The sequence below is a fragment of the Elaeis guineensis genome, chromosome 13, assembly GCF_000442705.2.
Source record: "Elaeis guineensis isolate ETL-2024a chromosome 13, EG11, whole genome shotgun sequence".
Classification (NCBI taxonomy): domain Eukaryota; kingdom Viridiplantae; phylum Streptophyta; class Magnoliopsida; order Arecales; family Arecaceae; genus Elaeis; species Elaeis guineensis.
In genome coordinates, this window is record NC_026005.2 from 53,061,350 (window position 1) to 53,085,927 (window position 24,578).

General features: G+C 38.7%; 1 protein-coding gene across 4 annotated transcripts in view; it reads right to left on the bottom strand.

Annotated features, from left to right (window-relative positions):
• The window catches only part of LOC105033142 (uncharacterized), a 62,829-nt gene extending 40,085 nt beyond the window's left edge, over positions 1-22,744 (bottom strand). For 3 of the 4 annotated variants that reach the window (XM_010907819.4, XM_073247298.1, XM_010907818.4), the window contains exons 1-7: positions 22,511-22,744; positions 22,109-22,433; positions 15,797-15,986; positions 15,675-15,724; positions 2,664-2,756; positions 2,504-2,592; positions 2,250-2,328 (exon numbers count right to left, since the gene is read on the bottom strand). In XM_010907819.4, coding sequence (XP_010906121.1) covers positions 2,250-2,328; positions 2,504-2,592; positions 2,664-2,756; positions 15,675-15,724; positions 15,797-15,986; positions 22,109-22,433; positions 22,511-22,542 — 858 coding nt within the window. In that variant the 5' untranslated portion in view covers positions 22,543-22,744. The remainder of the gene's footprint in view (positions 1-2,249; positions 2,329-2,503; positions 2,593-2,663; positions 2,757-15,674; positions 15,725-15,796; positions 15,987-22,108; positions 22,434-22,510) is intronic. The other variant, XM_073247299.1, reaches the window with a different exon arrangement.
• Between the last annotated feature and the right edge of the window lie 1,834 nt (positions 22,745-24,578).

The window sequence follows — 24,578 nt, forward strand, 5'->3', positions numbered from 1 at the left end:
TATAATATATACGTATATGAATGTATGTATTTATGTATGCATGTATGTGCATGTGTGTGTGTGTGTGTGTGTACATATAATATATACGTATATGTATGTATGTATGTGTGTGTGTGTGTATATTTCTTGATATATTCTATATATATAATACCCTACTTTTTCAAGATTTGCCATATTGTCATATGCTTATTGTGTCGCATCTCTATCTCGTATCTGATCATAGGTTGTCTACATCCCTGATCCAGGCTGACCCACTTGCAGCCTTAGTTGCATCAGATTTGGATTAAAAGGTGGGTGTGTGTGTGTGTGTGTGTGTGTGTGTGTGCATATGTATAAGTAGATCCAACCCTAGAATTACCTCCATCTAACAGCTTAAGAAATTCCATTTATGAACTGAAGCAATCTCGTACTTGGTTTATAAGTTCAGTCATGCTCTTTTTCACTTTGCTTACCAATAAGATGAAACTGATTGCTTGCTATTTATTAAGAACATGCGTCATGGTACAATTAGTATTATTCTTTACATTGATGATCTTGTTCTCCCAAGAGATGATCTAGTGGAGACAGATGTTTTGAAACAATTCATGCATAAGAAATTTGAGATCAAATATTTGGGATAGCTTCGCTACTTTTTACTAATTGAGTAGCCCATTCAAGAAAACTAGTGGTTCTTTCATCCAAAATAAAGAAAAAAAAATGACCTAGATGTTATTAAGGACAAAGTGCTTCTGTGTTGTGCAAACTCAAAGGTACCGACAAAGCACAGCTTCAAGCGATACGCTGATCAAGAAGCATGCCTAACTGACCCAGAAATTCATTGATGGCTGGTAGGATGGTTGATGCACTTGGACATTATAATATTATAAGACCTGATATTACTCAGAATGTAGGTGTGGTTAGTCAATTTTATGCATAATCTTGACACTCTTCTTCTGGATCTATATACTGAACTTTTTGATATGTTAAAAGGACACAGCCTAGGGAGTTTGTATGGTACACAGGGAACCTCGATGACTTGAGAATACATAGATGCTGATTGAGTTAGTTCTCCCTCTAATAGAAGATTTGCCGCATGGATATTGTGTTTCATTTCTTTTTTTTTTCAGTGGGGATCGGGGAAGAGTTGGTCAATGGGAAAAGTGAAAAGAAAAAAAAAATTATATGGTCGAAAGATCTAGTGCAAACACAAAGCCCATTCCAATTCTAGGGGGAATGGGAATGCCCCAATCCCACAAAATCCAATCCCTACTCCTTGATATTCAAAGCCCATTCCTATTCTAATTCTGATTCCAATCACGAACCAGACATGCTGGAGGATATGGCCATTCAGATTCCCATTCCAGTCCATTCCGATTCTGATTCCAACTCCGGTCGCAAACCACACGCACCCTAAGTTTTGTGACAAGGTATATCTAAAGGGGGGAAAATGACAGTAAAAAGGTTGGAGGTACTCAAGTGGGAGGCAGAATGGTATGCTAGTAAAAGTTCCTCCATGATAACATTACGAAAACTTGGGGTGCATGTTAACTCTCTCTGAATGTTAAAGGGAGATTTCCACACAGCGCCTACATACCTTGACTTAGCTAAGACAGCCTCTCATCAAGCTCTTAGATTGTGAGGTGCATAGGGTGTCAATCTCCATGATGGACTTAATCTACAGCATTATTTTGAGGGAATTTGAAGGGACATAACTACCAGATCTCTGAGATAAGTCCTCGCTAAACAAAACTTTCTACTCAAGATGCTATACTACCTCAAATTCTTGCTTCCACACCAACACTCAGTTCACAATGCTTGCATCCAACTCTTTAGCAAAGCAACTTACCTTGATACCATACTCAAGAAAAAACAACCTTAGCCCAAGTCACAGTTCATACTATTTTGTCGTATTTTGACTTCATATATATAATCTTTTTTCTTTTTGAATTCAAACAAAGCAAATCTTCAAACAATTAAACAGCTAATTAATTAAGTGGTTCTTATACAATCCTTAATATTGTTCTGTATGAAAATCCTTGGCAATCATGGCTTCTCCATTTTCCCAATCCTGTTCTGAGTATGCCACAAGGTGGAATAACATTGTTCAAAAATTGAATGTGTCCATGATCAATCAAAATACTGACCTATGGTAGGTTCCAACCAGAGGCTGGCCCAATTACAATTTATTGGTTCATATATAATATTCTTCAATAACATATAATCATCTTTTCGAGACAGAAAAAAGAAATCTTGGGCAAACAAATGCATACCTTTAAGCAAACTGGACAATAGTTTCCTTTCACAAATAATCTTCCACAAGCATCGCAGCAGGTATACCCTAAAAACCACCTGCAAACCAATACCATATCATGTCAAATTATGAATAATTGCATTCCAAAAATATACAGATTTTGTATTACTGAGGTTTGTAGTAGTAGAACTGAAGAAATCTACAGTACTATGTTCCAGAACTCAACACAGCACAAAATGTCGATTTATATGAAAGGACACTGACATCCAGTACCTTGTGCTAAGACCACTTCCCGGGACAGTGGATCCACAGCTGTGACACCTTGTATGTTTTGGACACAAGTATGGTCCATGACCAACATTCTGCAAAGTAAATTGACTAGTTGATATCTTAAAGAGGCCTATATTGGATGAATACCAACAATAATGCATACCTTATGTGGAGGCTGCTGACAATAGCAATGGTAAGCACCATCACACCTTTTACAAAACATTAACTTATTGGGATCACCTGTTCTTCGGCAAACCTGATTTGAGCAAAACAGCTACTTACAGTTAAGGTCACTGAACCCAGATCACAGAAAAGTGGATATAAAACAAAGCCAAGCAAATTGATAGAAACCACAGATATAAGCATGTTCGGCATGCAGCACAGATCGGTATCGTAAGCAATGGGCAAACAACACTATAAGAATCCTAACAAGTGGATGTTTAAAAGTGTGCAGAATGGAACACTTCTTGCCATTGGGCTGTATTTTATTTTTCAAACACATGGCAATTTTTTTTGTTAGATGTATGCCCTAAAAGCAAATCTTGGTTGATGCATATCGTATTTCTAAGACATGATTTGTACTTAACGGGCAGTTTTAATTCTATTCATATTGTATATATCCATGAATCATCCAAAAAATTAACAAGATGATGACATATATTCTTAAAGAATTGAGAATTTGAGACATGTGTCATTGATGGTTAATTTCTAAATTGCTCTTGGTCATAGGATCATCATGGAAATAGTGATTGATCCAGACAAATCGGTGCATGGATCGCTTTATTCGGACAGATGAGTCTCGAGTCTGCAGTGTAGGAACACTGGAGCGAAAGTGCAGGTGGTTGTTAGAGAACAACTAACACTGAGCATGACCAATATATGAAGTCACATGGATGTCTGCTCACTCGTTAGTGACTTTCTTGATGCTGCAGTAGTGTGACTGGTCCTTTAACCTGCAGTGCCACTATTGCTCGCAGTGAGACTACTGGAGTTTGACTACACATAAACATAACCTCAATAAGTCCTTGTAGTGAATATTGGCGACAGTTGATCCACTGTAAGAGCAACGTGTGCATCTAGATGGGATCTATTGATCTTAGCGAAAAGGAGTAATCCTATGTAATTTATGAAACTGAGTTCAGAAATCCTTAGCCAAGGCAGTGTGATTAATAGAAAAGAATTTCCATAGATATTCATAGTATGAACTCGAGTCGAATAAATCTAACATATGACTGACGATGGGGTTTAACGAGCTTTCCATGATCTCTGTCTAATCGGAATTCATAATAGAGAGACTATATCACACAGTAACTGCACCTAGAGGTTCATCATTTTTATTCTTCTGGATTGCCATTACATACTACTGGTATCACTGGTGGTTGTGGGGCCCATGAGCATCATCTTGATGATCGATGATCCTTAATGGGTAGAGTTGGAATGGTTCCAATCCATTGAATGGAGTTTCGATGATATTGTGATAGGGATCACAATATACCTCACTACCAGACAGAATAAAACCTATGAGGTCACATATAAAAGAGATTTTTGATTGATCAGATGGATGAATTACGATTATGAATTGCAATAGGATCTAATGACCAATATGATTGATAGTTGATCCAATGCAAAAGTTGCAATGTTCAATTCGCTAAGGGTTAGTGAAATGTTGGAGGATTTAATTTGCAATTAGATTGCAATAGGGCTCAATATGATTAAGCTATGGGGTTTTAATCAGATTTAATTGAATAAGATTCAATTTAGTTTGGTTTGGATTTGATTGGATTAAACACTATTGGATAATAGGCTTGATTGGATCAAGCCCTTTTGATTATGAGATGACCTTATATCCAAGAAATCAATCCCTAGTTGGTGGATTTTAGCCTAACTAATTTCTTAATTAGATTAGGGCCTAATTGGATTCCTAATTGGGCTTAAGACCTAATTAGTTATTTGATTATAACTAATTCCTAAGTTAGTTAGGATTGGTCCAACAATTAGTTAGGGATTTGACTAAGAACCAAGAAAGTCCTAGTTAGACTAGGACTCATCCTATTCTTGGCCGACCACACATCTCCATGCCACACCTAAAATGCACCAATTATTCCACACTAAAAGAGGCTTCTCATGCACTCCTCTTTCACGCTAAAAGGAGTGCACGCCATCTTTCTTACACACCTAAAAGTTAGGGGTTGTGGCCGCCCTAAACTCCTATACAAACTAGGATTCCTTACACGCCCAAGTCTCCTTCCCAAACTCTATCTCCACGCTTTAAAAAGGGGGCTTTTCAACATTGATATGTTGCTGGTCTTAAAAAGAAAAAAATCAAAAAAAGAGAGCTCACGGGAGTGAGAAAAAGAGGAAGAATGTCTTCCTCATGAAAAGAGAAAGGAAGAGCGTCTTGCTTCTTGATACTTGGGTTGTAGAGACTTTTAGCGAAGAAAATCAGCTGAGATCTTATTTTTACCATAGAGAATTCAGAGAGGAAAGGTTCCTCTTGGAGGTGTGAAAAACAAGAGAAAGGGTTCTTTTGTGCGTGGAAGAAAAAAAAAAGATTCTTCTCTAGATCTCTAGTGTAGAAATCTTGTGCGTAAGTTTTAGGAAGAAAAGAAGAAAGTCTTCTTGTTCTTCATCCTCTTTTTCATCCTCCTATTTTTCTTATTCTCTAAGAGAATCTTGAGAGAAAAGAAGAAAAATCATCAACCATCAAAATGCGATCTCTGCAAAAGAGCTAGCACATCGGTAAGATCAAAGGCTTCTGAACAGATCAAGACCTTGTGTGGATACCCATAGAGGCCGGACGCTTGTGCGGCTTCAAAAGAACCTTCTGAAGACATCCAAGATCATCAAATCGTAGGTGAAGGTCAGCCCGTGCAAAGATCCAAATTTGAAAAAAAGTAAAACAAGTACGCGATCTGATCGTATATTTATTTTTCAAACTAAAAATCAAATTGTGTTATTTTCTGCATATGAACTAGATCCTTATGTACCTTCATATGATAAATGCATATTATTGATTAAAAGGGTTTTAATCTTATTATTCCACTGTATTTTGATTTTGAAAAAGTTTTGAAACACACATGCACGAGCACCTTAAAAAATTCAACATTTTTTTTTATTTTTGAAGAACTAGCATTGGTGGAAGCCGTGATCAGGGTGAGGACAAGACCAAACGCAGGTCAATAGCACCCACTAGGGCTGAGCAAATAATCGAAATCCGAAGAAACCCACCCAATCCGATCCAATAAACATCGGTTTCGATCGGTTGAAAGACATAAATCGGATGAAATCGAGTTGAAATTTATAAAATATTGGTTATTTACGGTCGGATTCGGTTTCTACACTTTTAACCCGTATAAAACAAAATCCAACCAATGTAGTATTTCATAAACTCACTTTCATTTTGAGACGGCGTCGTTTAGATTTCAATACTTCATTTTAAAAAATGCCCTATCACCTATTTGGATTCATGGGAATATTAATGTTGAATTATTGATGGAAGCACATCAATTTGAGATAATTCTAAAGTGAAAATTTTCAGATGTAGTTGCTTTCAGATGAGTAAAGCTTTCATTTTTCTATTTTATTTTGTACAGATTCAAGAATAAGCCCAAAATTTGTAACTTATAAAGTTCAGGCTTTTTTTACATTAAATTGACAGAAAAAAAAAAAGCAAATAAGCTTAAGTGGGCCAATATTGGACTTAAAATCAACATTAGATCAATATTGAAGTCCAAACCGACACAACCCATCCTAACCCGCTACAGACCATTCACTTCGGTTTCAAATGATTTATATATGATAAACGATCGGCAGCGGGTTGAATTTTCTTCAATCCGATTGGGTTCGATCGGATGAAATTTTTCTCTCAACCTGACCGAACCCGACCCATGCTTAGCCCTAGCATCCAGCATCCAATAACTTTACCAACTTAGCCTGTTGACACCCTCAAATGCACAGCATTCATTATGCAAAATGATTGCAACAAGGAAAAATCTAGCATTGTACAACTTAATGGAGCTACAGCTATAACTAGATAAAAAAATAGACATAAAAATCAATTGAACCTTGGATTAACTCCTACACTAACAAGATTAACATGCAGTTTTGGGTTGGTAGTATTGAATGCAAAGCTAATCAATTGACCACTTCAACAGTACTTTAAACCCTCTTAAGGATCTTGCAAAAGATGGTTTTCAACACCTCCTAAGAGACATTCCGAAATTCACCAAATTTTTTAAGTTAAAGATGCTTCTAAACTTTCCTCAAGGACCTTCACTAAATTTCACAACAATCACCGCTTTTTCTTTTGACCTTGGACACAATCCTAGACTTGCAGTAAAAACAAAAAAGAAAAAACTGGCAAGAATGTAATATGAGACTAAGACCCATCAGTTATGAACGCACATGCAAAAAGAAGAAACACAGACAACCCAAACCCCACATAAATTTTTAACTAAGCACCCTGAATACAAATGTTTTATGTAGTTTTGATTGCTTCTCTACGTGCCTCTCAATAAATAACTCTAAAAGAACATTATGAAAGTAGACTTAGAAGGAAAACTGCAGCAACAAAAATGTAGAACTTCATACAATATCCACTTGAAAATTACCTCCAGCAGTAATCTTGTTAAACCAAATAAAGAATCTCATGAAACTAAAAAAGTCATTTTTCGAATTCAATATTTGATGGTTTGGGATTTTGCAAGTAATAAAGTCAAGGTTCTAAGGTAAGTTTTACTTTTTCTTCTACCAGTATTATTACCGACTTTGAGCATCTAAAGCTCCCATATCATATCAAAATAGTTTCCCAAGCTTTCAAATTTATTAAACCAAATATTGCACAAGTGATTATAGATTCAAAGTATCATATAATAAGAACGAGAGGGGTATTTAAAGGTAAAAAGTAGAAAAGAGGACAAGGGATCAAAGAAGGAGAAAGGTAAAGAATACAGGTAGAGAGTGAAATAGGAAATAAAAAAGATTAGACCAAAGTTTCCCATACCGGTACTGGCGGCCGTTTCGATCGGCCGACGGTTCGGTACGATATGGTTCCGTACCATACCGAATCGAGACGAACCGATGAAGGAACCCAGAGCCCAACCGAGAGAAGAAAAAGAGAGAGAACTAGAGAGAGGGAGGAAGAAAGAAAAAAAGAGAGGAGAAGGAGCTGGCGGGGCCGTCAGACGGCCGTCGGAGGGCACAGTCCAAGCGCGCAGTGCCGCGGGCGTGAAACAAGAGCGTCGGGGCCGTCAGACGGCCGCCGGAGGGTGCAGTCTACGCACGCGGTGTCGCGGGCATGAAACAGGAGCAACACTTCTGTTTCACGAAAATTTTTTTTAAAAAATCGGATTTTAAGTGAAGCCAGCCAGTTTTTTTTTAAAAAAATCCTGAAGTCGGCAACTGAATTGCCAACTTCATGAGTTTAAAACCAAAAAAAATAAAAACAGGCCGTCATCTGTTTCGAAAAAGAACAAAGCGGAGCCGCAGAGGGGCTCCGCCCGCTCGACCACCCTCAGGCCGTCGATGTCGGCTCATCGGCCACCGGAGACCTTGCGACGGACGCACCATCCGTCCGATACATTGCCCCCCCGGTCGAGCTCTCTCTTGCTTACTCTTTCAAGTGCCCTATCAGGTGATAAGGGCTCGGAAGCCCTCTGGCGACCGCAGCAGACCACTGCCGACCTCCGACGGAACCCGTCTCCCTTCCTCTCCTCCTCTCTCTCTCTTTCTCACTTTTTCTCTCTTTCCCTTTCAATTACCGCCGGTATACCATTTGAACCGACCGAACCATACCGGTTCTCCATCGGTCCGATACAGTACGGATGTACCGGCCGATTCAGCATGATACAAAAAACCCTGAATTAGACAATGATGATGGGGTTGGTTAAATCATGTGCGCTAGAGAGAAAGATAGAGAGAGAACTACAAACCAAACTCATATTATGATTCCTAGTCTTCTATCATGGCCTATAACAGATATTTAAAGACATTTTATTATAAAAAAAAAGCCACCTGACTCTTGCACTACAACTTTATTGACTTTGAATGACCATGGTTTTCTAATTAGTAAACACTTAACTCTTGGACTTTGTGCACAAAATAGCATTTGCAATTATGTTATATCAAAAAGTTTTCCCCCTAAAAGTTTATTTGCTCATTTTTAAAAGAACAAGCAACCAAATTACCTTTGCAGTCCATTTAGCATGATCACTTTCTACACCTAGAAAAGTGGCTCCATTTCCTTCAATTATATACGACAATAAAGGTTTTGCATGATTAGCACTTTAGACACCTCCCAGCCATTGGACTGAGGAGGAATACACCTTCCAACTCTTTATGGCTTAAAAGAATAAGGGTTCCCAACTTAAGCATGTCAATTTGGTTTCATTAACCATTGATTTGGTTGCATGCAATTGTGAGTAGTGTTACTAGCAAATTTAGTGAATAACTAGGATGTCACCCGCGCTTCGCAGTGGATGAGGCATGGCCGGCGGAGCCGTGGGGGTGGCGACCAACAGAGATGCGGGGGGGGGGGGAGGTGGGGGTTGACACGGCCAGCGAAGCCACGGGGGGGAGGGGTGGGGTTTTTTTTCCCATGGACCGCATGGTCTCTACCGGCCGTGCCTCCCCCCCACCCCCCATACGGTCCATGGAAAAAAAAAAAAAAAGCACCCCGTCCCCCCGTGGCTCTGCCGGCTGCCGCACCTCGCCCCCACGTCTCACCCGCTGCGAGGGATCTGGAAAGTTCCAAGCACAAAAAAAAAGATGATATGTGGGATGTAAAATAGTAAATTTACTTTATTTGGCCGGAAGGAAAAGCAGATAAAGAGAAAAAATTGGAGGGGGCAAGGGAACTGATCGCAGCTGCCCTAGTCCTTGACGGTGGTGACGGTGCCCTTATCCCTCCAGTCGACGGACTCCGACAGCTCCTCGCCGATGTTGTAGCAATAGCGGTCGCTCCCAAAGCAGGCCCTACGGCATTGGTCGGCAGGGTGGGTGCCAAGATAGACGGTGCGGTACTCTTCATTGGTCACATCGGTGAAGCGGTTGAGGCCGAGGCAGGAGTGGTGGCCGAAGTCGGCGGCGGCATTGTGGGCATCGATAAAACATACGTCCTTAAAGATCTCCAACCTCCGCTCTTTCTCCCCGAGCGCGTTGTATGCCCGCCCGTGCTTCACAAGCCACCCCTCGTAGAGGAGCCGCATCTCCTCTTCGCTCCGCTTCAGCCCCTGCACTCCGTGGACCTCGTTGTTGCTGATGATCGACATGTCAGGCACGACAGCAGCTACCACGACTGCGGCCAGGCAAAAGAGGAGCACAGCAGCGATGGATCGAAGAGGAAGGCCGAAAGGAAGACGACGGCAGAGACCGGCAGGAGATGGTAGTGATGAGAGCGATGTGGGGAGGAGGTTAGCATCCGCAAGGTGTCGGGGAGGAGGTTGGCATCCGTGAGGGTTTGGGGAGCTTCGAGAAGACTAGGGAAAGGTCTGAAGCCAAGAAGGAAGAGAAGAAAAAAAGCTGACATGTGGTGACACATCAACGCATGCCAGGTGGCACGCAGGGAGAGTGCAAGGATGCACTTTAATGTATTGTATAGATGATTGCTAGGCAAAATGATTTCCAACCATAGGTATGTGACACTATAGAACATGACTTTAGAAAGGTAAGGAAATCAAACATAATGTAAAATGGTCAAACATAATCAGACTTATGACTTCATGATCAACATGGTAAGGTTGGGCAAACAAGGTGGAACAAAGCTTCATTTGGCCATCTGTAGGGTAGCAAAGCGACTACAAATAATTTGGCCAGTCTCACTTTCCAAAACAATGTGCAAGAAATTAGAAGGGTAATAAGCTACTCATACACAAAAAAACCTTGGCAAACCATTTGCATGATAAGTAGATTCCAAATCAACTTCCATGCAATCAAATCCTTGCTAAAACCAGACACACTAGGCAGTGATCTAACCATTCAACAAACACGAGTTTGTAATTACATGATCAATGGGCCCAGATACATAGCATCTGCAAATATTACTCTTGTCTATCTCATATTCTGACATGTAGGAATTAACTGGGTCCAGATCCTTAAAATATTGGTAAAATGTGCTCTTTAAGACAACCATAAGTAAATATGAAAAGCCAATATGAATCTGTGTGTGTGGGGCTAGCAATTCATGTGTTCAGGGGTCATAAACTGGTCAACCCATTTTTGAAACGAACCTGCATAAGCTAAATCCGAACACTACCCGTTTATTAAACAAGTCAAGATTTGCAATCCGCACACGACCTGCTTAATAAATAGGTCACCCGCATAAACACGATTATTAAATGGGTCGTGTCAGGTTGACACGAACACGACCCGTTTATGACATGATTATGAAATTACAAAAAAAAAATATCTATTTTAATAAATTTAATAATAATGCAAACAATATAATAATACAAGTATACAACTAGCAACAAAACAACATGAAAAATCCTTCCATCCATACTAACATAACCATGAAAAATCCATAAACAGTTCTTATACAACATTAAAATTACACAACATTAAACAGTTCTTACCATAACTTATGGCTATGGAGGAAGGTGTGTTTGTGTTTAAGTTTGAGAGAGAGAGAGAGAGAGAGAAACGGCTTAGAAGGAATAAGTTTGAGAGTGTGTTTGCTATGTTTTTATTTTGTGGAGTTAAGGTTATCTTAAAGTTTTCCAAAAATAACCTTATCTTTTAAAACTTTTACAAAACTATTAAACGGGTTAGGCGGGCTGGATCCAGGTTTGCGGGTTAACCCACGAACACGCATGAATTTTGCAGGTTGCAATCGTGTCAACCCATTTTCGACCCAAACCCACATAAGCCCAACCCAATCCCGCATTTTTCATGTTGGTTTCGTGTCGTGTTCAGGTGTCATGTCAAAAATTGCCACCCCTATGTGTGTGTATGTACATATCTGCTTAAGAGTCATTACAAGGTTGTTAAAGGTGCGCCTGAGACGCAAGAGGCTCGAGGCGAGGGTCTCTGCGACTCTTGCCCCCTCAGGCGAGGCGAGGTGGCTGAAGCGTCGCTTAGGCGCTTGAGGCACGCACCTGACCTAAACTCCAGAGACGCGCACCTGACCTAAACTCCAGAGGTGCGCCTGAGGCAGTGGCTGTTAATCTTAGGAGGGAAATAAGGCAACATTTTGAGAAGTCAGACAAACACGAAAAAGGAAAAAAAAGTGAAACCCAGTCATGGTCGCCAATCGAAGATCCACATCCATTAGAGCACCGCTCCAGCCACCAAAGAAGAGAGCCCACTCGTCGAGACCCACGATCGCCGATCGAAGACCCACAGCCATCGGAGCACGGCCTCAACCATGAGAGGAGAGGATACACTCGTCGATTGACACAACCGAGGCCCACGATTGCTGATCAAAGACCCACTGCCGCTGACCGATGACCCCACCCATCAGATATTTTCTTTATTTTCTTCTTTCCTTTTCTTTCCTTCTTCTTTCTCTTCTTTCCTTCTTTCGCCGATCGAAGACCCACGGTCCCTGCTCTCTTTTTTTTTTTTTGAGGCGACGTTCTTATCGTTCCCGTGATCTCTCTTCTTTCCTTCTTCTTTCACCGTGACCGACCTCTTTAGCCTTTACCATTCCCTTTTTTTTTGGGCCGACATTCCCCATTGTTCGGACTTTCGGGAACGTTCTTTACCGTTCATTAATAGTAATGTTCCCTTTTTTTTCATCTACAATATTTTTTTAATCAGTATACAGGAAACTTTTTTTTGTCGTTTACTTTTCATCTACAGTAACATTCTTTTTTCATTTACAGTATTTTTTTTTACCAGTCTACAGGGAATTTTTTTTGGATCGTTTACTGTTCATCCGGTTTTGTGACACAGCAATTTTTTTTTTGTTACATTCTTCTTTTTCTTATCTTTTTTTTGGGGGGGGGTCACATAACCCACAGTGTGTGTAATAGAATTTTGTTTTTTTGGGGGGGTTGATTTCGTTATCATTGTTTGGCACTTATTTTAGGAGGTTAAAATGGATTCTGAAAGCCATGGATCATCTTAAAAAGACCCAGCATGGAAGTATGCACATTTGGCTGACCCAACAGGCAAAAGCAAAAATAATATTATTTGTAATTTTTGTGGAAAAATGACTAAAGGAGGGATTTGTCGGGCAAAACAACATGTAGTTAGAGGGTTTCGAAATGCTAGAGGTTGCCAAAAATGTCTACCACATATTTGTGAAGAGATTAAAGATTATATGTTAAGGAAAGCAGAGGAAAAGAAATAAGGTAATTTGTTGCCTAATTTTGATGATATGGAAGACTATGGTATTGACGAAGAAGATGAAATTCAGGTGGTTGGTCCTCTAGTAAAAGAAGTGGTGGTACAAACAGAAGTTTTATGGCTAGTAGCAAGGCACCTAGCTCAAAGAAACCAAGAGAGAAGGGTCCTATAGACTTGTATTTTCCTCCTAATGCAGAAATGGTTGCTCAAAGCAGAAAAAAAGGCAAAGAGAAGCAAACTACATTCAATGAAATTTGTAAAAAAGAATTAAGAGACAAGACTTGTAGAGAGTTGGCTAGGTGGACGTATGATGCCGGCATTCCATTTAATGCCGTGAATTATCCAAGCTTTGCTATTGCAATTGAAGCAATTGGATAATTTGGTCCTAGCATGAAACCTTCAAGTTATCATGAGGTTAGGGTCCTTTTGTTAAAAACAGAAGTTGAGCATACTAGAGATTTGATGAAGGGCCACCAAGAAGAGTAGGCAAGAAATGGATGCTCGATTATGTCAGACGGTTGGAAGGATGAGATTGCAAAGAAAGACAATCAACTTTTTAGTGAACTCTCCTAAAAGATCAGTATTCATCAAATCTGTTAATGCTTCCCATACTGTGAAGAGTGAAAATCTCTTATTCAAATTGCTTGATGACATGGTGGAGCAAATTGGAGAAGCAAATGTCATTCAAATGATAACCGACAATGCCTCTAATTATGTAGCTGCAGGTAGAATTCAATTTGAATAACTTTTCCATCTTTAAGTTTTAAGAAATTGTTTAGTATAATTGTAATTTAATATTCAAATTTCTAAATTTTGAACAGGGAGATTGTTGGAGGCAAAGAAGCCAAATTTATATTGGTCATCATGTGCTGCCCATTGTATTGACTCGATGTTGGAGGATATTGCTGAAATTCCAGCAATTAAAAAAGCATTGAAGAGGGTAATTTTTTTCAATAGGTACATCTATAGCAAAACGAGCATTGTGAACTTGATGATGAGTTTCACAGGGCAAAGAAAGCTGCTTAAACCAGCTAAAACTAGATTTACAACTGCCTTCATCACTCTTCAATCAATACATAATCAGAAGAACAACTTGAGGAAGATGTTCAATTCTGAAGAGTGAAACTCCAAACCTTGGGCAAAAGAGTCAGCTACCAAGACAGCAATTGTACTATTTTGATGCCTACATTTTAGACTAGCATTATTTATATCCTTAAGTTGTCTGGCCCTCTTGTTCGTGTCCTTCGATTGGTGGATGGGGAGAAAAAACCTCATATGGGATATATCTATGAGGCTATGGATAGGCAAAAGAAACTATTACCAAGTCTTTCAATGGTAGAGAAGAAAGGTACAAGGAGGTCTTTAAAATTATTGATGCTCGGTGGGAATCTCAACTACATCGTCCTTTGCACGTAGCTGGCCATTATTTGAACTCTGAGTTCTTTTATGAAAACTCCAATATTGAGCAAGATAAAGAAGTGATGGATGGCCTATATAAATGTATACAAAGGCTAGTTCCAAGTGTTGAAGTGCAGGATAAGATTACAGATGAGCTGAACAAATATAAAAGTGCCTAAGGCCTTTTTGGAATACCCATGGCTGCTAGGCAAAGGAAGACAATCACCAGGTGAATAAATTAGTTTATTTTGCTTTATAGATTTAGTTGTACACTTGTTTATATTTGTAATTTAAAAACACTTTGACACTTGTTTAATCAACAGCTAAGTGGTGGGTTGCATATGGATCTTCAACTCCAAAATTGCAAAAGTTTGCAGTAAGAGTTCTTAGCCTCGCTTGTAGTGCTAGCGGTTGTGAAAGAAATTAGAGTGTGTTTTCACATGTAAGTACTAAGTAACTCTATTATTATTATATGTGATAGCTTTAAGATGTTCTAGATTGGATATAGTTATATTATCAAATAATTTTATTTTTTTATTCTTGCAGCTTCATAGCAAAAAGAGGAATAGACTTGCTCAACAATGCTTGAATGATTTGGTATTTGCAAAATACAATAGAGCCTTGGGGTGCCAATATAATAGGCGTGATACCGTTGATCGTATTTCTTTGAAGGACATTGATAATAGTAATGAGTGGTTGGTGGGAAGAATGGATGGGGATTCTGATGATAAAGTTGGTGTATGATGATGATGATTTGACTTGGGATGCTGTTGCTAGGGCTGCTGGAGTTGATGAGCCAACATATCGCACACGAATTAGTACGAATACTTCTTCATCAAGAGGGGGGTCTTTACTCTCAAGGCCTAGAGCATCAAAATCAGAACTTGCAGATGAAGAGTTAGAGGACTCAGAAGAAGAGCAAGACATTGAAGATCACAAGTCTAATGAAGAAGAAGATCTTATTATCGATGATGATGAGGACTATTAGGAGATTACATCTACTGCTTGTTTATTACGAGATTAGCTAGAACTTTTAACTAAGATTTTAGACTACTTAGTTATATACTTGTATTAGTGTGATTTTTATTTTGTTGTTGTGTGCTTATTGTGAACAATATTTTGCTTGAATGTTCGTATGCTACATGTTTTGTGTTGAAACTTTAATGAGATTGCATTTTAATATTAATGATATTTTTATTGTAGTTTGAAAATATATAATTTTACATAATATGCATATTTCATCTTATTTTCAATAAATGAGCACCTCGCCTTGCTCAGGCGCACGCTTGCACCTTGCGCTTAGGCTTCTGGCACCCTTTGCACCTCGATGTGCCTTGCGTTTTTAATAACTTTGATTCATTACAAAGTGATGCAGGCCAAATACAAATTATGTAAGAAGGTTGGAACAATGCATAAATGTATCATTGTATACAATTTTGCTCTGAAGGACATCTTGGTGTTCCTTAATCTGTGCAAGAAGAGTACTAACCTCACAAATGCGGCAAGAGGGGCAAGCCCATGAATTCCAATGAAAAAGATCTGCAAAGAGAATATGTTTAGCAATGGAAGTATCAAAACAAATTGCCAAGTTTGAAGTCTAGAACCAGAAACCTCTATGTTCAGCCCAACGTTTCAAGCAACTCCTATGGTACTTCTTGCTGCAGATTTTGCAAGAGAGCATCTTCGTAGCTTTTATGCTGCCTTCATTTTCTCCTGAAAAGCATATTCTGCACGTAACCTTGGCAGTGGAAAAGTTTTGATCTTCTATAACAAGACGGCTAGCTCCCTGTCCTGGTGCCTTCTGAGAGAGAAAAGAAGCATATCCATATACTTCTTCTAAATGAAGATATATCTCTTTTTATTTTTCGTTTGTTACACAATATTTCTTAACAATAAAAGATTAAGGGGAAAAGGCAAAAGTATAAAATCAATAACCAACATAATTTTAGTAAGCTTAACATTTCACCAAACTATCAAAGGAAACTAAACACCATAGGCATCCAAGTGTTTGATGTCACCATAACACAATTCAAAACTACTTTCAACCAGCAGAGATATATCCAAGATCAGGAATCTACAGCCTTTCCAGAAAGTAAAGCAAGCTTTGCCTTGTAAAAATGGTTGTCAAAGCAAAGAGTTCACCAAGAAACAAAGAGATATAATTGGCAAAGAATAATTCAGCACAATCACCTCACAAAAAGTAGTTGAAATACAAATCAGAGATGGCAAATAAATAAGCACTAGTTAAATTAAGAATTGCAAGAGCATGAATCCAAGATATGTCCATGAAGCAATAGCAGAATCTTGATTGTAGTGAACACTGGGAGCAAAAAATGCAAGTAACAATGGGTTGAGACAGGTTCCCTTATTCAAAGGCGTGTCAATAGCCATCATTTTAGGACTAGCTGCAAAAGGAACAGAACATTATAAATAGGGAGTTTACTTATAAGAAAATCATCAGTATCTTTCTTATTTAGTTTTTCTGATTGCTTGCTCTTTTATACATGGCGATGCCTATACTGTTCCAATAACATAACTAACCATGTTATGATAGCTAACGATGAGTCACTCAAGCAGATAATTCAAACCACTCATCATGATTTGCATAGTCCTAAATGCATAAAAATCAAAATTATAACTGTTAGGGAAACTGTAGCCTATGTATCAAAGTCAGCACTAACAAAAGTTTACAAACAACAAGGCAAAGGGGATTTCCTGAACATGGAAAATATCCACCATTAACCAATGTTAGCACTAAGTATTTTACAATGTTTATACGACAATAAAGGATGTAGATTACAGATCCAATTAGCCCACCATGACTTTCACATAAAAATATGAGAAAGTGAGCTATTTATTGGCAAAGGACAACCAATGTTGTCACAGTGCCCGCCTAGGCACCTAGGTGCCTAGCTAGGCCTAGATCCCTAGGGCAACCAAGACAGCTCAAAACATGGGCACACACCCAGTGTTATGGGTGCCTGCCTGGGCTGCTTAGTTACGCTAGGAAGCCATCTAGCCTAGCTTGCTGGACTCCAAATCAAACCGCTAATCTGTCTAACTCAGATTGGGTTACAACAAACCCCAAAGAGGAAGAAGGAAGCTAAAGAGGTGATTAGGTTCAATGCCCCTGCCATACCAAGGGCTCCCATACCTCTCCTTTCCCCAGTCCACTGTCATCCAAAGCTCACACGATGTCATACTGTGGGCTGCGACAAGCTAGCAGCATGATCCATATTGCGGCAAGCACTTCCTTGCTCTCCCCTCTCCCTTTCTAATGGAAGAGCATCCAAGAAGTTTGTCCAATTAGCTACTTTTAATATGTTCTTTTCTTACCCTATTTTAGTGTGTGGTCAGTAGTTATGTCTCTAATTGCATAAGTGATCATGTGACTGGCGTGCGACTTCTAATGAGCATGGATGTCTAAGATTAGATGGGGTTATTTGTTATCAAGAGTTGAGATTTGAGAGGTACTGTAACCCAAGTATAAAGTCTTCTAGACTCTAATTGAGCAACAGTCCTATTCTTGTTTCAGATGTTAGTGGGTTACAAACCCTCAAATTGATCATTCTTGTTCCTATTCCAATATTGCTGAATTTTAGTCCCTTTTGGCTGTCCACTGACTGTCTTTACTTCAGGCACTACACCAACTGATATCAGAGCCAAATTATCCTAAGGTTGCATTAGGATTTTGTTTATAAGCCATGGCTGAAAGCGGTTGAGGCCGTAGAAGAGGAAATCAAATCCAACAAATAGAATTAGCTGAGATGTGACACATGATTGAAGACTTATCGTGGGTTATACAATCTTTATAGTGGCACGAACATGTGGGAGCCTAAATGGAGAATCCTGAGGGTGACATGATCCATTAGACATGCTGGAAGGTGGTCTTGAGGATGAAACTGATGATGAAAGAAATGAAAACCTCTTTCATGATACCAGACCAATAAGTCATCCAGTACAAGGTAGACTAGAAGAGCAGTTAGTACATGCCCTTGACTTATGTAGTTGTGGAACCAAGATAGAACTTGCTGATTTTCTGGGAAAGCTGTGTGTAGAAGATTATTCAGATTGGGAAACTAACCTAGAGAATTATTTTGAATGGAAACCAATGCAAAAAAATAGGCCGGTGCTGTTTGTGAAGCTTAAATTGAAGGGCACTGTACTTCAATGGCGGAAGAGAGTTGAAAAGTAGCATACAAGACAAGACAAATATCTGCAATTGGGAACACAGGAAAGCGAAGATGACGAGGTAATTTTTGCCGGCTGATTATGCAATGAAATTGTATCAGAAATTTCATTTACTGAAACAAAATAGTATGCCAATAGGGGAATATACTTCAAAGTTCCATAACCCTTCTATTAGGGGTTGTTAAATAAGATAAATACGCAAATAACTTCCAATTACCTCGATGGTTTGAATTAATCTGTTAGAGATTAATGGGAGTGGTACATTTATTTAATCTTGAAGGTGCTCAACCACATGTTTTAATGGCTGAAAAACGAATCTTGCATTACAGTGCAAGAAGACCAATGTATGGTAGGACTGATGGCAGCTTACAGAGTAGCATTAGTGCTATTCAGGGCACTCGGAATAATCAAAAGCCCAGCAGAGTGGTCCAGGACTTGTCACAACTCACAACCAACAAAGCAAGTTGGGAGACCATAGCAACTATTGATAAGAGTGATAAGGAAAAGCAAGAATGTAGTGCAATATGATGCACAAACAAAACAATTCTGGTCCTCATGCTTTTAAAGAGGGCAATGGATCAAAAATTCAGTGTTTCACTTATGGTGAAATGGAACACAACTCTTATACTTGTCCACAAAAAAGGGTGAACCTTGCTGAGTTTGAAGAAGTCGAGGAGGCTCTAGAACCTTTTTATGATGAATATGTTGGCGAGAATGAAGAAGTTCATGTTTATCCAGTTCAAAGGGAGCTCCGGTGATCTGAAGAGTGATGATAACAACAATCAAAGAAGGGGAAGATTAGCGGTGGTGTAGCATTCTCCAAACACATGCTCTTTGTGCTGGCAAGGTGTACAATCTAATTATTAATAGGAAAAGCATGGAGAATGTTATTTCAAAAGATGCAGTGGAAAAGCTAAAGTTGCCTATTGAGAAGCATCCTTCCCTACAAAATCAGGTGGCTTAAAAAGGGAAATGAGATACCAGCTACATCCCAATGCTTGGTCAAATTTACTATGGGTGGTGATCTAGATGATGAAGCTTTGTGTGATATTGTGCCAAGGGATGCTGGTCATATTCTTTTGGCAGACCATGGTTATATGATCATGACATGGATCATCATACTAAGCCAAATACTTATCCATTTAATAGATATAATAAGAAGTATACCTCGCATCCTCTTGAGGAAGAGGTTAACAAAGAAGCTGCTTGTTATTCTATAGGCAGCAAGGTTAATGGATTTTTATCAGTAAAGTAGATAAATAGGAGTTATGTATGCTTTGGTTAGCAAACTGGTAAAAGGTGACCAGATTGGAGAATCACATGAACATCCTGTTGAAATTCAGCAATTGTTAACAGAGTTTGAGGAGCTGATTTGTGATGATTTTCCATGAGGTTTACTGTGAATGAGGAGAATTTAACATGCCATTATTTGGTTCCAAAAGCATCTTTACCAAATCTACCAGCTTATCGAATGTTGCCTATGCAATGAACTAAAATGCAAAGATAGGTTGACAATTTTCTTGCCCAAAGTTCAATGTGTGAAAGCAAAAATCCATGTACTTATCCAACCTTACTCGCTAATAAAAAGGATGATTCTTCAAGGATGTATGTGGACAATCGTGCTTTTGACAAAATCACCATCAAATATTGATTTCCCATTCCTCATCTTGAAGACGTGCCCAATCAATTGGCTGGATTGAGAGTATTTTCTAAAATTGATTTGAAAAGTGGTTATCACCAAATCAGATTGAGGAGCAGTAATGAATGGAAGAGTACATTCAAAACACCAGATGGGCTCTATAAGTGGTTAGTGATGCTGTTCGGCCTTGAACCGAGTATATTTATGAGGGCTATGTCTATAGTACTAAAGCCTTGAAATCATTTGTCATTGTTGACATTTTAATGTATGGTCAAACCAAAGAGGAGCATTTGATTCAGTTCACCAAGCTTTAGAGGTACACCATAAGGAGAAGCTCTTTATAAACTTAAAGAAATGCTCTGTCTTGTGCAATGAAGTTGTGTTTCCAGGATCTATTATATTAGCAAATGGATTGAAATCAAACCCTAGAAAAGTGTGCACCATTAAAGAGTGGCCAACTCCTCAATCAATCAAAGAAATTCGAAGTTCTTGAGGATCAGCCACATTTTATAGAAAGTTCATAAGGAATTTCAGCTTTATTCATGCCATATGACTGAATGCTTGAAGCAAAACAGTTTCGAGTGGTCAAATTCTTCACAAAGAGACTTTGAACAGATCAAAACTTTGAGGATAGAAGCACCAGTTCCTGCTAACAGCCAGATTTTGAGAAGTTGTTTGTTGTGGAGTGGGATGCACCACATCTAGGAATTGGGACCGTTCTTAGCCAAGATGGAAGACTGGTCGAAATTTTTAATGAGAAGTGATCTTATTCTAAACAGCAATATTTCACCTTTGACTTGGAGTTTTATGTTTTGGTGCAGGCTATTACATTGTTCCATGATGTTTCATATCTATACAGATGAAGCAGTGCCACTAACTTGTCCTCCAATTATCAACGCAGATAAACTCTGTTGCTTGTTCCAGCTATTTGCTTATGTCTATGACATATCGAATTCTGCATGGTGTCCACAACTGAAGATGTGTCATAGCCTCCCTTCCACACCTAAAGGAAATTGAAGTTCATACTTCACAAAGCATGATGTTATCAAGTGTATGACATTCTTATTTTAAGTCAAATTGGAAACTAGACTTATGGCACAATGCACAAGATTTTTTTCCATACAAAGTTTTTTAATTCATGCACTTAATGCCAGATACCACTAGAGTTATGGAAATACAGAAAAGGACACATCAAGAGCATTTTAACTAAACATACAACAATTTGAACAATTCGAGATATCCCAAACAGAATGTGACCAAGGATCCCATTAAACTGATAACGTATATGAACCCAAATGTTGCTAAAGTCATCTGCTATAACACTAGACTTCGCATGAGGTCAAAAATGCATTGCCTGAAGTTGGTATGCTTGAGAGGAAATGATAATGTACCAGTGGTAGCATGTAAAATTTAACTAACAAGCTTTAGACCCTCTAAATAAGCTCAATGTATGGAGATAGGATCCATCAAAATTCAGAAATGTTTGACAAGTGACTATGAGCATGACATGTACCCTGCATGCGTTGATATCAGGTACCAATCCAGAACTGTTACATCCACACAAAGAAGCTTTATTTTGATCTAGTTTACAAAACAAAGTGTTGAAAGTCGATATAAAGTAGGTGGTGTATTGGTACAACATTAGCGCGCAACCATTTCAATTCAAACAAGGGTAGTTCAAACTAGTGGATCATAAATAATATGTCCAAAATTCTGTCATATTCTGCAATCACAATCCCACATATGCTCCTGCTAACATTAGTACCAAAGCTGTGCTTACCAGAACAAGAGAAAATAAGTAACGGAAAGTTGTCAGCAGCATGCTTAAGTAAATTCTGCATGAATCATAAGAAAGAAATTTATACAATTGGACTTGAAGATCCGCTTCAGTAAAGCATGTTTATGTTTCTCAAACCCGAACTCCAGGTATCACGAGGTATGACCAAACCAACAGCCGATCCAATTGACAAAAATAGCTAAAACTTCTTTTTTTTTAGAAGCAACAACAAGAGCGTGAAAACCCTAACAGAAATCAAACCAAGAGGTAGAAAAGAGAGAACAGCAAGAGGTAGAAGAGAGAGAACCGCACTCACCGCGGCACCCGCAGCCTCCAATCTCCGGACATAATCCTCGGCCGCCAGCGATGCGACCACCGCCTGCCGCTGCATCGCCGAGCGGTTGGCCTCCTCCCGGCCGCCGCCTTCCCCACCCTCCGCCCCCGGCGGCGGGGCCAGCTGTTGCACAACCCGGGGGACCAGCACCCGGACGCTGGCCACGGGGGAGCCCCCATCGGCCCTCACCGTCCACGGATCCCGCAGGAACTCCTCGAGCGCCTCGACCTCCTCCAAGAACTCCGCCCTTGCCTTCTCGCTCCGCAGCTCCGCCGGGAATCCGAGCTCGCAGTAGCAAATCCTACGGCTGCCAACCAAAGAGAGCGAGAAAGAGAGTGAGATAAGAACTGAGACGCAGGAGAGCTCGAGAGAGAAGGAGAAGACCAAGTAACGGGGCAAGCGACGTGAAAAGCCATCAGATCTGGGGAGAGGAAGGGGTTTTTCTGGCGGGGGGATGTCGCTCCCGCGATCGATTTGAAAAAAAATTGGGGAGGAATTAGAAAGAAAATAAAATAATTAATAATAATAATGATAATAATAAGTGGGGGAAATAAGGTAGGGATTATTCTGAAACAGAGAGGAAGCCGAGGAAAGGAGGGGGGGGGGGATCGGTAGCGAGATGGGTTACACGAAAAATATTTTTTTGGGGTCGGCGTACGCGAATGTGTATATATTATTATGCCGTGGGCTAGGGAATCCTGTGGTTGAGAAGGTTCATCTCGACCGACCGTTGGATGGCAGACGGATCTGGAAACACCAATTGGATGGCAGAGATTGCAGGAGTACCAGATCTTCTGTTTGAATGGGATAGAGGGACCTGTGTAAAGCGTTAAATTGTGCTGACTCGTCTTGACCGTCAGGTAGTATCGAGGGCACAAGCAATAGAGCTCGGAGATACAGAAAAGGTTTAAAAAAAAGGGACAGCAAATTAAAAAAATAATAATTATTATTATTATTATTATTATTATATATATATATTGAATTATTTTTGGTATAAAATATTTTGAATTATTAAAATAAAAATGATTCTACCAAAAATATTTTGAATTAAATAGTGTTTGGTAGTCAAAACCATATTTCTGAAATAGGAATATAAATTTTTTAAAATACCTATTCACGGCCTCTATTCCAATTTTATGTTTAGTTGAAAATTTGCGAAGTCCATCGAGAATAAAATGATGTTATTCCCTAATTTAGAATAAAGCAAATTTTTTTCTCATGATGGATCTAGAATAAGCTATTGCATAATCCAACATGGAATAGCTTAAACCAGATAAAAGAGAATAAAGTACGATTAATGCACTTTTGATTGAAATTGCTAAACTCATGAGCCCCACCATTTCATCGTGTATTTGGAGGAATAAGGTGGAATAAGGATTTATTCCACCTTATTCCGAATAACCAAACATTATCTTAGGATTAAACTCCATCCCGAGCACCTCCATTTTTTTAATATTTTTATTTTTAAAATATCAAAGTATGAATTTTTTAATCAATTAGATATATTATATAATTTTTGTATAAATATATCCACGAGAGTTGACGTACAAAATATTCAAAAACAAAATATAAGCCATGAATACAACAGAGCTCCATAGCCCTATGTGATTGGAGATATAATCTATCATCCAATCAACCACACTGTTGACTTATATATAAATATTTATCATTTTAAAAGAATGAAAAGCAACAACTATTTACTAGCAATTTTGTACCAGTTGGTGGCAGCCAGTCATTGGAAGTGATGAAATTAATAATCATTTGATAGCTATCGAAGAATCTTCCTCCAAAATGATGCGTGGGGCTTTCAAAATTTTTATAGTACATGTCAAACTTTTCAATGATACTCATAGTTTTGCTATAGGGACTGCAGTATCAAAGATTCAGACTCCACCTATAAATATAAATAAATCTATGAAGTTTCTGATTACAAAACATTAACAATCATCAAAATTCTAGTTTATCTATATCAAATAATGTTCAATGGCTGATACATTGGTTACAAAACAGGATCTTAATTGATTGGATTAAGTGTGTACAATATAAGTAATTTGATCTAATATATCACCAGATTAACAATAGGTAAAGATTGTATTCTTTCTTATAAAGACTGTATTTAGTAACAATAATAGATCATTTTTTTCCTTTTATTAGAACTTTCCTTGATGTATGCTATGCACAATTGTTATTGAAATAGAAAAAGATAATAACCAAGTTTATAGTTTTAAAAATTTAACACCAATTTTCTATCTTTTATATGTGCATATCCATGCTAAAAATCAAATTGGAAATTACATATATATCATACCTAACTTCCCCTCACATTAGAAGGTATGTCAAGACTTTGGCAATACTATTAAATTAAAAAAAAGAAACTTTTTTTAGTGCAACTGGGTTAACAAATTGAAATGTAGAACAATTATGGCTTTCAAGCTTAATTTCCACCATTTAC